The sequence below is a fragment of the Malaclemys terrapin genome, chromosome 2, assembly GCF_027887155.1.
Source record: "Malaclemys terrapin pileata isolate rMalTer1 chromosome 2, rMalTer1.hap1, whole genome shotgun sequence".
Lineage (NCBI taxonomy): Eukaryota > Metazoa > Chordata > Testudines > Emydidae > Malaclemys > Malaclemys terrapin.
In genome coordinates this window covers 115,797,017-115,811,840 of record NC_071506.1, presented here as the reverse complement: position 1 = coordinate 115,811,840, position 14,824 = coordinate 115,797,017, and the positions used below count along the sequence as shown (strand labels likewise).

General features: G+C 42.4%; 1 protein-coding gene across 1 annotated transcript in view; it reads left to right on the top strand.

The window, feature by feature from the left end:
* Nucleotides 1-14,824, top strand: part of RREB1 (ras responsive element binding protein 1) — a 142,441-nt gene that overhangs the window by 106,591 nt on the left and 21,026 nt on the right. The window contains 2 exon segments of the mRNA XM_054018267.1: nt 7,394-7,583; nt 10,097-12,848. Of these exon segments, the coding sequence (XP_053874242.1) occupies nt 7,394-7,583; nt 10,097-12,848 (2,942 nt within the window).

Here is a 14,824-nt window from a genome sequence, read left to right as displayed (position 1 = left end):
TTGTAATGTACAGCTTTTGTACTAACCCTTACATAAGGAGACTTGTCAGGCTCTTGCTCTGTGTTCACACCGCACTGAGTCTGGGTTGAAAAAAATGGAGTTGTCTTGTTGGAAGGGTAGAGAATGGGAGAAGGTATGTATTAGACATCTGTGACTGTAGCTGAGTGGGAGACAGCAGCCGTTGTCAGAGAGCTGCCGCTGTTCCATCACTCTGTCTACCAGCAACTGGAAGAGATTAGAGCAGCTGTTTGACATCATTTCTCAGGGCTGTGGGTAGGAAGGCAGGGGAGGGAAGGGGGTTGTCCAGAAAGGAGTTGAATGTCTGGAACTGGGTGGAGCTAAAAAAAGAGCATAAACCAGTTCATTCTTCTTCTGCCCCATCTCTCCTTGGAAGAGGAGGCAAGAGAAGTAACATGTGAACAATGAAATCCTTTCAAGAAGGAATGTCTGTCACTTGATAAGAACTTTACAAACAAAATGTGAAAATTTTAAATTAAAAAAAAAAGGGGGGGGGGTTATTACAGCCTTCTCCACAGTTGAAAAGATCAGTGATAGAACTGTGATGCCCCTGCACTCCTTTCCCCACCTCTGCATTTGGAGTAAGAAATTAGATGAGAAGGCGTAATCTCTCTCTCTCTCTCTTCCTCCCCCCCTCCTTCCATAACCTCTCTACCTTGTTCCATTGTCTTTGTAAAATGCCAGCACAGTATTTTGCATTGGTCCTTAAAAAAGATGGCATTAATCCGAAGGATGATGTGAACTAGAAAACACAGCAATGCCATGTGAATTTAAACTTAAGAATACTGACACATTGGGGATTCAAACGAGAGAGCTGGATGATTTATCAGTGTAGTTTTGTGTTAAAGGTTTCTGTCATAGACTGTTTTTTACAGCTAGTTTGTTTTAATTTATTTTGTTTGTGACAGTCACTTAAAATATTGGCTAGAAAAGAGCAAAATTGATATGGAAAAAATTGTCATGCATTTTTAAAATCTGCTTTAAATGGAAACTGGAAATTAACGTAGCTTTTGTTTGCTTCCATATTTGCACAACAGCCTTTTTTTGATCCACACAGCTCTGAGAATTTTACTTTTTAGTCATCTTCTGCGATAGATCCAGAAGCTTAAGCTTCTGGAACATTTCAACATTGCTTTTATCTAGGTCTTACGTAAAGCAGAGGCTAGTATTTATTTTAATTTCTCAATAACAGAATGGTAGAGGTATAATAATTCAGAATTTGAAAGACATTGACTACTGAAATTGAAAATTGTAAGAGGCATCTGCTATTTGCCTGTACAGTCCTTTACTTAAAAATTACAGTGAACTACACATAAAGGTGATTCTGCATCTTGTTTTAGAGAGAGCCATTCCATTTTTAAAAAGTTATTTACATTGCTGACAAATTAGAATTAGCCCAGAGAATAAGATAATGACTGGGCCCTGCTTATGTAAACCTCTTTCGCATATGTACTTTAGTCATAAGTGCTGCACATCTTGGCTTGCCTCATGAGCAAGCTACCCAGAGTTGACTACTTCTCAAAAGGACATTAAAGTGTTTTTATATGTTAATTATTGTTTCCACACCAGCATTCTCCTTTAAATGATACATTTTCTTCCTCACCTTTGTAAATTTAGGGCTTGTTTACATTAAGATAATTTGCACCAGTGTGACTACTCTTGCAAACCCCTACTGTAATAATGTAGATGTGCTGCATTGGCAGAGAGATAGGGATTAAGCTCCAAGTCAACCCCAGTTTACATTGGTGTTTCACATCTACATTAGGGGTTGGCACCTGTAACTTCTGGAGCCTGTTTCTCCCCTCTCTAGCATTTTACACCAATGTAAAGTGAGTACAAAATGCTACCAGATCAGAAAGTTAGTGTTTTACACTCACTTTGCATAGATCTGAATGACAGCACAAGGTGCAAGGTGATTGAAAATGAGGCCCATTATGAAACAGTCACAGATTCACTGCAACTATTCTTTTTTCTTGTTTGCTTAGTTGCCTCTAGTTGGAGAAAAAGTTCACTTTGCATTCATATTTATAGAAAACTACAGCACATGTTAGGAAATTCTAAAACAATTCCAGCCTACATCAAGTACAGCTAGAAACCTGTTTTGCAAATACAACATCTTTACCTCCTTCAGATGTTCAGGTGTCGCACCACTGAAATCCTTCATGGACTTCTATCTGTGTTTTAGGTAATCATCCCATCCTTATTTGACTTGGCAATGGGCATGGGGCATACTTGTTAGATTGTAATGGGTTTCTTATTCATTGTGACACTTGCCATATGTTTCAAATGCTCTGTTTGACATGTCAGACTTTTCATGCTCTTTCCAAAGCCATTAAGCACAGATTTAAAAAAATGTTAAGCGTTCTCCTAAACTATTTTCTTTGCTTCTTAGGAATATGATTTCCAGATAGAAAAATTGTATTTGTATGTGGTTTTTCATTTAAAAGATGAAAGATAATGCTATCCATAAAGCAAGAAGATAAAGGCCTGGCTTCCTAAATTAAACAAATAAAATAAGTAAAAAAAATAAACACATTGACAGTGTGGTGTATTGTCAAGCATGACAACTTATTTTAAAATGGAATAATATGAAGATATTTAGTATGTTATTGACCATTCACCAGTATAATATGAAACTTCCCTTATCAGTTACAATATAAAGTATAGCAATAGCTGTATGTCTTTGTCATAGAATTGGCATTCATTTGTACAGCTGTAGTGCCATTGCATTGAAAGCTAAATTAATTGTACACAAAGAGCTCAGAGGTCCTTGGCACTTAATGAAAAAACTGTCACACACAATGTTGGGCAAAATGGCTATACATTGAATCTGTAATGAAGACTGACAAGCCCAAGTGAGGTTTGCAAATCCTGGGAGACCTTAAGAGCCTACAGCTCTATCTGCATCGCTCTGCATCAGGAATGGATTTACAATGACCTCCTTTGTCCTTGGAGAGCATTTTAGAAACAAGGTGCCAAGAGTTAGCTGGGAGGCATTAGGAGTGGCCTGTTGGAGTTAAGTGTCTCTGGCTGATAGAGGCTGTTCCAAAAGTTTCTGGGTGATGGCTTTTCCTGACGGTTTTATTTCAGCTTTCTAAGCTGAAGCCATGTCAACAGGTGTTGAGTGTGAGACAGAATTTTTATTCACTACACTATGCGATTTAAATCCTGAGATCCTTCCTCTCTGACTCACTGCCTAAACCTTTGTTTCTGTCTGTGAGATGTAGGAGTCTGAACCACAAGAGAATCTGTGTGTTGCATCTGAGGGAGGAGAGCAGGGCATGCCTTTGTCTCCACTGTATTGACTGTCTCATACAGCTCCAATACTGCTTTAAGATGTTCAGTCAAGGGACAATGATTTATACACCCTCGGGCCCAGCATAGCAATGGCAGTATTACCTGCCAACTAGAGCTGGTCATGAAATTTTTGTCAAAACATTTAATGAACAAAAAGCATTTTCCAACCAAATAAAAAATCACGTGACCTTTTTCTTTCCTCTTTCTCTCCCTGTCCAGCAGGATGGAAGAAGGAAGGGAACAACAAAATTCAGTTGTGAAAATCCAAACTTTTTTTCTACATTTTTTTTTTCTTTTTAATATTTAATGGAAAACATTTGCCATTTTTCAACCAGGTTTCTTGCCAACCTGAGGCAACACTAGCAAATCCTTAAAACTGTAGGTGGCGTAAGAGCACAGACAGCTACCCGGACTCTGCTCAAAGAAAGACTCTTGAGTGTTGTTTTTGACAGGACCTCTAAAATCTAACAATGACAGAATAACGGTAGTCGATCTAGATCATACACAGAGTGGGCATAAGATGGTAGGACTGCGGTGCATCATCCCTCTAGAACTCTGTGTTCTGTCCAGATGCTGTGGTACTGTCTGAGGCAATGTTGTTCCATTAGCTGTCTTTCAGATGATATGTTAAATGGAGAGAAGACCCTTTTATTCCTATTTAGTTTGTTCAGCTGGTAGTTCAAGAATTTATGGCACCATTTGAAAATACTAAAAGGGAACTCTATGCTCTGTGTTTCCTGCCTCTCAGTAAAACAGATTTTAATGCAAAGAGCTGGGTCAGAGCTATTACAGAGTGCATAATAGCTGCCATGTTTGCCTCCAGGCACATCTCTTACCTGTATTTAACTCATCCCTTTATAAAATGTGCTTTAGGATATATTGCATCTGAAAGGTTAGAGTGTATAGAAAACAAAATTTACTTCTATCAAACTTGTGGGTTTGATCTATGATTGGAGACTATTGGCATTACCACAGTACAAATAAATAATAAGACGACATGGCAGAATGAACTTTCTGATCAGACTAACATTAATTTCAAAGTAGCTAGGTTGTTTTACAAGCCATGGAACCATATGTAATAATACATACAATACTTCAAAGTTTATTCCTCTGTTCCGGCACCATGGAAAGTTACTGATGACACTCTTTGGTTTCATGTTTGACATGTCATCCTTTCTAAGAGTTTATGCCTCTATGTTTATACAAGTTCCTTTGGTAATTATTTAACCCTTGATGCCCTCCTTCCCATGTGGTCTCACACATGGAGTTTGTTCTGGTGTTTTGTTTTGTTTTTTTAAAAGAAAGGACAAAGCTTTACATCTTAGGGCTGGTCCACACTAATCCCCCAGTTCGAATTAAGATACGCAACTTCAGCTACGTGAATAACTTAGCTGAAGTCGAAGTACCTTAGTTCGAACTTAAAGGTACTTACCAAAGGTCCACATGCGGCAGGCAGGCTCCCGTCGACTCCGCGTACTCCTCTCGCGGAGCAGGAGTACTGATGTCGATGGCGAGCGCTTCCAGGATCGATTTATCGTGTCTAGACAAGACGCGATAAATCGATCCCAGAAGATGGATTGCTTACTGCCGAACCCAGAGGTAAGTATAGACGTACCCTTAGAATAACAAGTATCACAGACCTAGTAACAGAACAGCTGCAAATTATGATATTAAGAACTCTAACACATAGGTATTTCTCTAGCATGACCAAAGGTTGTCATCACATTTATCAGAGCCCTTGAAGTAAACAATTGCTTTGTAAATGTGCATGATTCCATATTTAATTGAATGCAGACAGTACCCTGGCAGTAATTATTAAGATAATATGCAAGTGAACTGACAGAGGAGATAAAGCAGATTAAAGCTCAAGAGCGTAATAATCATGTCCTATCCTTCTACACAGGATGATAACAAAAGCAGTGTTACATATACTTCACACTCGTTTCTTTCAGCACTTGGGGAATATGAAGTCAGCTACTTTGTGAGTGACTTGGTTATCTCTTTATTTTCAGAGAAGAATTAAAAAAAAAAAAGTTACATGAAAGTTTGCAGAGTGATAAAAAGAGCACCAATGGCAGTGAGTTAGGGGTCAGGAGAGAAGGGGACTGTTTCAGGACTTTGTCAGAGAAGCTCTTTCCAATTGCAGGATGTTTTCTTACCTTGAAGACAGTTACTGTGCTTTCAGTAAAACTGCCATGCATTTACGTAAGGCGTAGCAGAAATCAGGTTAGAAGACCAGCTAGTGATTTTTTTAAAACACTTTTTTATTAATGGGATTCTGCAGTATTAGTAATGGCGGATGTCAAAAAAATTCTTCTTATGAGCAGTTTAAGGGACAAGTGACTTGAACACTGTTTGTTTTGTGGGTAAGTCTCTTATTGCAGAAAACCTCACTCTGGAGTACAGCATAGCAGGAATGCAAGAATAGGGTTTAATGTACAAATATTACTAATAAAATTTCCACTGGCAGAGTTTAAATTACTGTTATTCATTGGCATTTGTTTCTGTGAAACTGACACCTTAATGCAAAGTTGACAGTATAGCGACAAGGTACTGCTGATAGAAGTGATCTGTCTTTGTTTGAATTCAATGAGAATGTTTTGCTTACTACACCTCTACCCCGATATAACGCTGTCCTCGGGAGCCAAAAAATCTTACCGCGTTTTAAGTGAAACCGCGTTATATCAAACTTGCTTTGATCCGCCAGAGTGCGCAGCGCCCCTTCCCCCCCCTTTCCCCTTCCCCCCCTGGAGCGCTGCTTTACCGCGTTATATCAAAATTTGTGTTATATCGGATCACGTTATATTGGGGTAGAGGTGTATTTACAGTGTTGAGATTTGAATTCTTCTTTATGGTATAAATCTAGGATACCATATATTTAATCAAGTTGTTTACACTTGATCTTGGCATGCTGTCTAAATGTTGCTGCATTCTGAAATCTGTGAATTTTAAATGTGACATTTATAGTGCAAGTCAGGGTTCTGCAAATATTGCTGTTTGGTGTGGGTATGGTATCAAAATGTGTTCACTCCTGATCAGTCTTTGGGATACATTGACTATGAGAGGTGTGTGTATATGATATGAGACTTTTTTGAATCTGCTTCAGATGCTTTTTTCCAAAGAGGTTATACTCTAACGCAGGGATCAGCAACCTTTGGCACACAGCCCGCCAGGGTAAGCCCCCTGGCGGGCCGGGCCGGTTTGTTTACCTGCCGCATCTGCAGGTTCGGCTGATCGCAGCTCCCACTGGCCGTGGTTCGCTGCTCCAGGCCAATGGGGGCTGCAGGAAGCGGCACAGGCCGAGGGATGTGCTGGCCGCCCTTCCCGCAGCCTCCATTGGTCTGGAGCGGCAAACCGCGGCCAGTGGGAGCCGTAATTGGCCAAACCTGCGGACACGGCAGGTAAACAAACTGTCCTGGCCCTGGAGGGTTGCATGCCAAAGATTGCCGATCCCTGCTCTAATGTAAAAGGAAGTGTGAGGTGGTGTTACATAGGAAAACCAATGAAAGTACAACAATGATATGGAGTATAAAACAGTTTCTGCTATTTCATACATAGAAGTTTGTTTATAGGGTCAATAGAAATTCTGTAGTACAGTGAACAATAATTAAAAAGGCTATCGGTATATGATTTTTGGTGCTTGCTGACTTGAGTTTGACTTCTCATCCCTTCCTTCCCCACCACTACGATTTTAAGATGTTTACAGCACTGGAGTCCCAGAATTTGTACTTAAATTAAACAACATAAAGCTATCGAAGTAGATTGTTTGAGCCAATGGAAACAGTGTCAGCATGCTGTGGTCCCAGTCTCTCTTAATTGTCCGTTAACATGTGACATTCAGGTTACATGTGCTGCATTCTTTGAACTTCCCGTGAACTTACTGTACTAGCCAGAAGCTGGTAGAAAGTGATCGTGATTAAAAACTGTCCTGTTTGTTTTGCTAAGCATTTTATGGGCCACAACTTTATTTACTGTTACCAAGTTGTTAGTATCACAGAAAAGATACCGTGTCCAGCGTAAAGAGATGACTATTCTCCTTACACTCTGTGATTTTTTTACTATGTTCTTTTTTTTCCAGGTGTGACACTTGTTGTATTACCTTTCGCACTCATCGGGGTTTGCTGCGTCATAATGCAGTTATTCACAAGCAGCTTCCAAGAGACCCATTGGGAAAGCCTTTCATTCAGAACAATCCTTCAATTCCAGCAGGCTTCCATGATTTGGGATTCACAGACTTCTCCTGTAGGAAATTCCCCCGCATTTCTCAGGTATTCTATATCCCTAGCTCTGAAAATCGCAGCCACGCTTATCTGTTGAATTAATTGAAGGATTTTGTATTGGGTAATGCAGGGACTAGCTGTAGAATATTTTGTGGAAAGCTATAGAACATATTCAACCTTTTTAGATTCCACAGTTTTCCTCTCAATGTTAGATCTCAAGTGGCATCTTGGAGGATGCCTTTTAGGTTAGTTTGTTAAAGGTTTTTTATAATAATTTTTTAAAGGAAAACTTTTTGGGCTGTTAAAAATTAATCTCTGCTCCTCCTCCCAGTCCCCCAAACAAAAAATTAGTTTTGTTCCACATTTAAAAGACCTATAAAAGACACATGATAGAGTCGGGAATACGTGATGGGCTTTGCTCTGCTCGTCATATGTACATTTTGGTGTGGTATAGAAGTTTTGTCAGTTTGTGAAATTTATATTACTTGTGTGTGGCGATGCCTTGGGTGAGGTTAGACAGTTCCCCCAAATGTGTGCCTATAAAATCTTTCCACACCCCCCTATTTGCATGAATTCTGAATGTACTACAGAATTCAAAGAAAAAGCATTTTGTAAATATTTTTGAGTTGTAAAATCTTGCACTGGAAATCTTGTTTATATCCTTCTACTTGCCAAGCCCACCTGCCTTAATTACCATGTGTCCAAGTGGAGAGGGCTCACAAGGAGAAGAAAATTAAAATTAATATATTTACAGTGCCTCTCAAAAAAAGTCCTGAAATAGAATTTTGTATACTGAAAGGTCCTGACTTAAAAGTCCAATACTTCAGGACCATCCAGGTTCAGTGAGTGCCCCATTAGGAAGTTGGTAATCTCTCCTTCCCAGTGGGATTAATCTCTGTTTTCTAGCTCTGGCGGGTTGCAAGATACTAGACCAGGGGTGGGCAAACTACAGACCGCATCCAGCCTGCGAGCTGTTTTAAGCTGGCCCGCGAGCCGCACCACGCGGCTTGGCCCTGCTCTGGCCAGGGCGCTGGGTCAGGGCCGCACCACGCGGCTCGGCCACAAGGCCGCAGGGTCGGGGCCACGCCACGTGGCTTCCGGAAGCAGTGGCATGTCCCTTCTCCGGATCCTACATGCTCCAATGGGAGCTGCAGGGGCGGTGCCTGCAGATGGGGCAGCATTCAGAGCCGCCTGGCCGCGCTTCCGCCTAGGAGCTGGAGAAGGGACATGCCACTGCTTCCGGGAGCTGCTTGAGGTAAACACTGCTTGGAGCCTGCACTCCCTGAGCCTCTCCCCATGCCCCAGCCCCCTGCCTCAGCCCTGATCCCCCTCCTGCCCTCCAAACCCCTCGATCCCAGCCTGGAGCATCCTCCTGCACCCTAAACCTCTCAGCCCCACCCCAGAGCCCACGCCCCCTCCTGCACCCTAACCCCAATTTTGTGAGCATTCATGGCCCACCATACAATTTCTGTTCCCCGATGTGGCCCTCGGGCCAAAAAGTTTGCGTACCCCTGTACTAGACCTAAATTCTATCACTGGTGCAGGACTGTGTATAACTATCCCACTCTGCATCTCAGATTGGTATGGTTTTTATGAAGGAATTCCATATTCAGGAAAGAAGGGAACATTTTTTGGCAGGTTGGTTTATTTTATTATTTTTATTACTAAATTGCTCAGGAGTTTGAAAAGTTAGATTTAGTCCTGAAACAGCTGGATTAGTAGGCAGAAAGCAGATGATGTAGTCATAGGTTCATATTAATGCAGTTTATCACATAATTATCACCACTACATGTATAAGATATTTTATATACACACACACACATACACACACATGATTTTAGGTATGCAAAAATGTAATCTAAGCATTCTCCAGGATTCTGCATACGATTTACCTTTCTTTAAAGGGCGATGAATTGTTGGGCATAATAAACATGTTGTCTTTTTAGAAACATCATTTTGCTAACCCTGCCTGTCTGAGTTGCAAACCCTGGAGGATACCAGAATAAACAAAAATGTAGATGCTGTAAACATAGTGCTATCCCTCTGTCTGTTTGCAAATGATGTCCTGGAATAAGCCTGGCGTGGACAAACTTTGGACCACACACGGGCAATACTAGCAACATGAGAGTAGCCTGAGGGCTACGTTTAATTCACACATACCTTAATAAAAGTATGCATGAATTTAAATATGTTCCCCTATGAGGTGTTTTACAATAAATTTACATAAACTTCACTTGCTGTAAACCTCTTTCCTCTTGTTTGTCCCCCTTCCCCCTTTTAAATTTCTCTTTTTTTGTTAATAAAATTACTTGTTAACTTCTGATGGATATTATTTGATTGTTTATATAAAGGGATATTTTGAAAAAAAATAATCTTCATGTTCTGAAAAAGGTTAGTTTACACTGGAAAAGAAAAAAGTTTGCCATAAAATTTGCAATCTCTTGAGAGGGGGAGAAGTGAAATTTGTTTTCTTTTTCTGCAGAAACATAAGGCTTGTTTGATAGTTAGGCTTTCTAATTCAAATACTAGGTCAGTTACATTATTTTGTGGCTATCTTGTAGGTCTGGTGTGAAACGAATCTGCGAAGATGCATCAGTGAATTTCATCGGTTTATTTGCGCGACATGTAACAAGGCATTCCCCATGCATTCGGCACTCAAACTGCACACAGAAACCCATATGGTTGATCAGGGAAAAGAAAAGCACAAACCGCAGGTAAAGACCCCAGCTGGTGAGAACCCAGACCAGAAAGTCTACATGGCGTCCTTGGGCCTACAGCACACCAAAGACATCAAGCCTGTCAAACAGGAGGAGGTTATGCAAGATGAGGTCCAAGACATGCAGCTTAGAACACTGAAGAGTAACCTACCTCAGGAACCTGGCAGCACTAGCCTGCTGAACATGTCTGCTCTGGAAGCTGCTTCCATGGGAGGTTCTTTTTCGGTCCTTCCGCCTACAAAAGAGAATATGAAGCTCCTGTCGCTGCAGCCTTTCCAGAAGGGCTTTATCATTCAGCCCGACAGCAGTATTGTGGTCAAACCCGTCTCCAACGAGTCTGCCATTGAACTGGCCGACATTCAGCAGATCTTGAAGATGGCTTCTTCAGCTCCTCCTCAGATAAGTCTTCCGCCACTTTCTAAGGCACCTCCTGTCCCTGTGCAGTCTATTTTCAAGCATATGCCTCCACTAAAGCCAAAGCCCTTGGTGGCTCCTCGAACAGTCGTAGCGACCTCTACGCCCCCTCCACTGATCAGTGCACAGCAAGCCTCGCCTGGGTGCATCAGTCCAAGCCTTCCCCCGCCGCCACTGAGGCTGATCAAAAACTCTGTGGAGTCCGCTTCCAGGGCTCACCTTACGCAGTCCAAATCAGGAAACAAATCCAGTCCTTCTTCACAGTTGTTCCCTCAGCCCAAGACAGAGCCACTGAGTCAGCACGAAATGAAAACCCAGCTGGAACAAGATAGTATCATAGAAGCCCTGTTGCCTTTGAGTATGGAAGCCAAGATCAAGCAAGAGGTCACAGAAGGGGACCTCAAGGCCATCATTGCGGGGGCCACAAACAAGAAAGCACCAGCAATGAGGAAAGTCTTGTACCCGTGTCGCTTCTGCGACCAGGTGTTCGCCTTCTCTGGTGTCTTGAGGGCTCACATTCGCTCTCACTTGGGCATCTCCCCTTACCAGTGCAACATCTGCGAATACATTGCAGCTGACAAGGCAGCACTGATTCGGCACCTGCGGACACACAGTGGAGAGAGGCCGTACATCTGTAAAATTTGCCACTACCCTTTCACAGTGAAAGCCAACTGTGAGAGGCACCTGCGCAAAAAGCACCTCAAAGTGACCAGGAAGGACATAGAAAAGAACATTGAGTATGTCACCAGCAATGCGGCGGAGATGGTGGATGCTTTCTGCTCCCCTGACACAGTGTGCAAATTCTGCGGTGAGGACCTCAAGCATTATCGCGCCCTGCGCATCCACATGAGGACTCACAGCGGCTGCCAGAAGAAGAAGCCGTTTGAGTGCAAAGAGTGCGGCACTGCCTTCTCAGCCAAGCGAAACTGCATTCACCATATCCTCAAGCAACACTTACATGTGCAAGAGAGGGAGATAGAGAACTACATCCTGGCAGTGGACTGCAGTCCTCAGGAGAACCAGCCAGACCCTCCACTACTGGAGGACAGCACTTACATGGACCGCAAGTCCATCACGTCTTTCCTGGAATCGCAGAATGGCTTTTTGCGGGGGGCACCTTCTCATGTTCCAATCAAACTTGAACCTGCAAATAATTTCCCGATGGACTTTGACGAGCCCTTAGACTTCTCGCAAAAGAACAAAAACTTAAGCACAGTGCAAGTGAAGCAGGAGAACCTGTTTGGCACCTCTTCCTTGTCTCACTATGACTGTTCCATGGAGCCCATAGACCTGTCAATTCCCAAAGCCCTCAAGAAGGATAAAGATGATGTCCAGAGTGAAGCCAAGAAACAAGACCAAGTTTCTGGGAATAGTGACAAGCTCTATAACTGTCAGCAGTGCCCTCTGGCCTTCAGTACCAACGGAAGCGTGGAGAAAAATGGAGCCCTCAAACATTCGCAGCCACTGAAGGGTCCCTTGCATTTGACTGTCCCAATCATTTCCCCAGCTCTTCTTGGCAACCCTGGCTTGCTGCGACCCTTAAGGCCTAAGCCACCACCTCTTTTGCCAAAGCCTCCGGTAACTAAAGAGCTGCCACCTCTGGCTTCTATTGCCCAGATCATTTCATCTGTGTCGTCTGCTCCTGCTTTGCTGAAAACAGAGGTAACAGACTCCAGTCCCAAGGCAGCCAGCAGCTCCGCTGGTTCTGATAAATCAGGGAACTCCAAACCAAAAGCGACAATCACGATGGCTATCCAGAAAGATTCCAGCCTTCCCAGTGACCTTACTCAGAAGGCGTACAATCCAAATGTTCCAGAGAAGTCTCCTGTTGCTGATGCTGGATTGGCTAAGAAAAGAGGTAGGAAGAAAGGAACGAAAAACAAGCCTAAAGCGAGCAGTGGTGTGGACCTGGAGTCAAGCGGGGAGTTTGCTAGCATAGAGAAGATGCTAGCTACCACAGACACTAATAAATTCAGTCCATTTCTGCAGTCCACTGATAATTTCAAAGAGGAAGCTGGCAGAAACGGCACAAGTGAAGACGAGAGAGAAACTGCCGACGATAAGCTGCTGAGAGGAAAGAGGAATGCTTACTCAAACTGCCTGCAAAAAATCACCTGTCCTTATTGTCCCCGAGTCTTTCCTTGGGCGAGTTCCTTGCAGCGCCACATGCTCACTCACACAGGTAAGAGAACCTCATGCTGTATGGTTAGGTTGTAGTCACTGAGCATACTTTCCCTGAAAGAGACTCTCTGACTTCTTGGGAGACTCAGCGCACCATGTTAGCTGGAGGGACGGGAGGGAAGGGTGTCATCCATTCATTCATTCATCTCCCCCGTTTATAGTCTGAATAGTTTTGCTCTTTGTTTTGTGACTTCTCAACCATTCCCGTTATTTTGGGGTATGGAAACACAACACTGTACTATGGTGTTTGTCAGTATTGTAGCTCAGTACATGGATATCAAGGAGTAAATTCTGCTCTCCTACATGTAGTACAGATCTGGCACAAATCAGGTTATGTCTACACTATGCGCTAGGAGTGTGATTCTGCGTACGCATACTCGCATTAGCTCAAGTATAAATAGCAGTATATTCGTGGTAGTAGCAGCAGAGGAACAGCTGAGCCACGTACATACCCGAGCAGTTTGTACGCGGCACGGCTCAGTTGTGCCTCTGTTGCTGCTATTTATGCTCATGCTAGCTCAATGAGAGTTAGTGCAAGTATGTGTACACAAGCCAGGGAATCACACCCCGAGTTCACTGTGTAGTTGTAGCCTCAGTTGACATCAGTGGTGTTCTTCTGTTGTGCTTAGGAAGAGAATTTTCCCTCTAGTTTTCAATTATTCTAACTTTATTCTGAAGATGAGCTTATGTGTTGATTATTTGTTTGGCTGCCTTTCTTTATTAGCATCTTGTCAGCTTTAGTAAATATATAAGGAAATTTAAAACTGAGACCAAATAAATGTAAAACTCTATAGCAGAACAAGATCGTAGGAACTGCCATCCTGGATCAAAGAAGTGGTCCCTCTAGTTTAGTATTGGTTGCTCAGGGTGGTCAGTACCCCGTGCTTCAGAGGAAGGTGCAAGAAATATCATAATGAACAGCTGCATAATAACCTGCACCATAGGGGATGTTTCTTCCTAACCCCAGACATTTAGGAGGCTGGCTTATGCCCTGAAGCAAGAAGACTTACTGTACATTCCTTGGAACTTTTTCTTAATCTCGTGTTGCTGTGTAAATAACATTAAACTTTTATATTCCAAGGGCATTATGAGGAGACCGATCTGTTTGTTTTTCACTTTAAAACAAATAAATAATGCTGTAGTGAATGCTGCATTGCTTTTTACTTTCCTTTTTCAACTAGCATTGCAGCAAGCCATGAGTAGACTCTCATCCGGTGTACAGAGAGAAGCGAAGCTGCAGTTTTGGACCCCTAGTCTCTCTTTCATTTTATTTAAAGAGGAGAAATAGCAGTTTAAGCTCTTAGCATTTGCTTTTGTGTTGAGGAATGTCAAATCCTGACATCAAAAAGAATAAGAGTAACGGGCATTTATTTGTAAGCAATGCTCTCTCCTGTGGGAATTCTGTATATTAACCAAGTAGTGTTGATTCACAAAGGCATTTACTGCTTGTACAGACTGTAGGGAAGTTTAACCTCCATTTTGAAAAGAATGCAAAATATAATAACTGACTGTGTCGCTGATGAAGAGAGAAAACTGAAGAGCTGGAAAAAGTTAGTTCAGCAATTTAAAGGGACTCTGACCCATAGAGCAATCCCTGTTACAGTCCACTTTGGGTGACATGAGCATGTAACTTGCAGAACACCCGTACAACAGTAAAGCTATTATTTTCTGCCTTGCACAGAACAAATTGCTTTGTCTCGCTAAATACACAGCTTGTTTTCAGTGATAAGGGGTGTTTGAGGTCTCTCTTAATCATCTTCTAAATCACCACCCTCCAAAGAGGAAATGCATCCTTAGCAGAAAAGCAGCATCCAGTGTGTGAGACAGAACACTATGTGTCTTCACTTGGGGTTTGCTCTGCTTACAGCTGACAATGACTAGTCACCAAAGTATCTGCCCTGGTCAGACACATAGTGTAGACAGAGGAAACCACAATAAGCCATGATGTGCACTGGTGGAACTTACCTTAACTCCAAG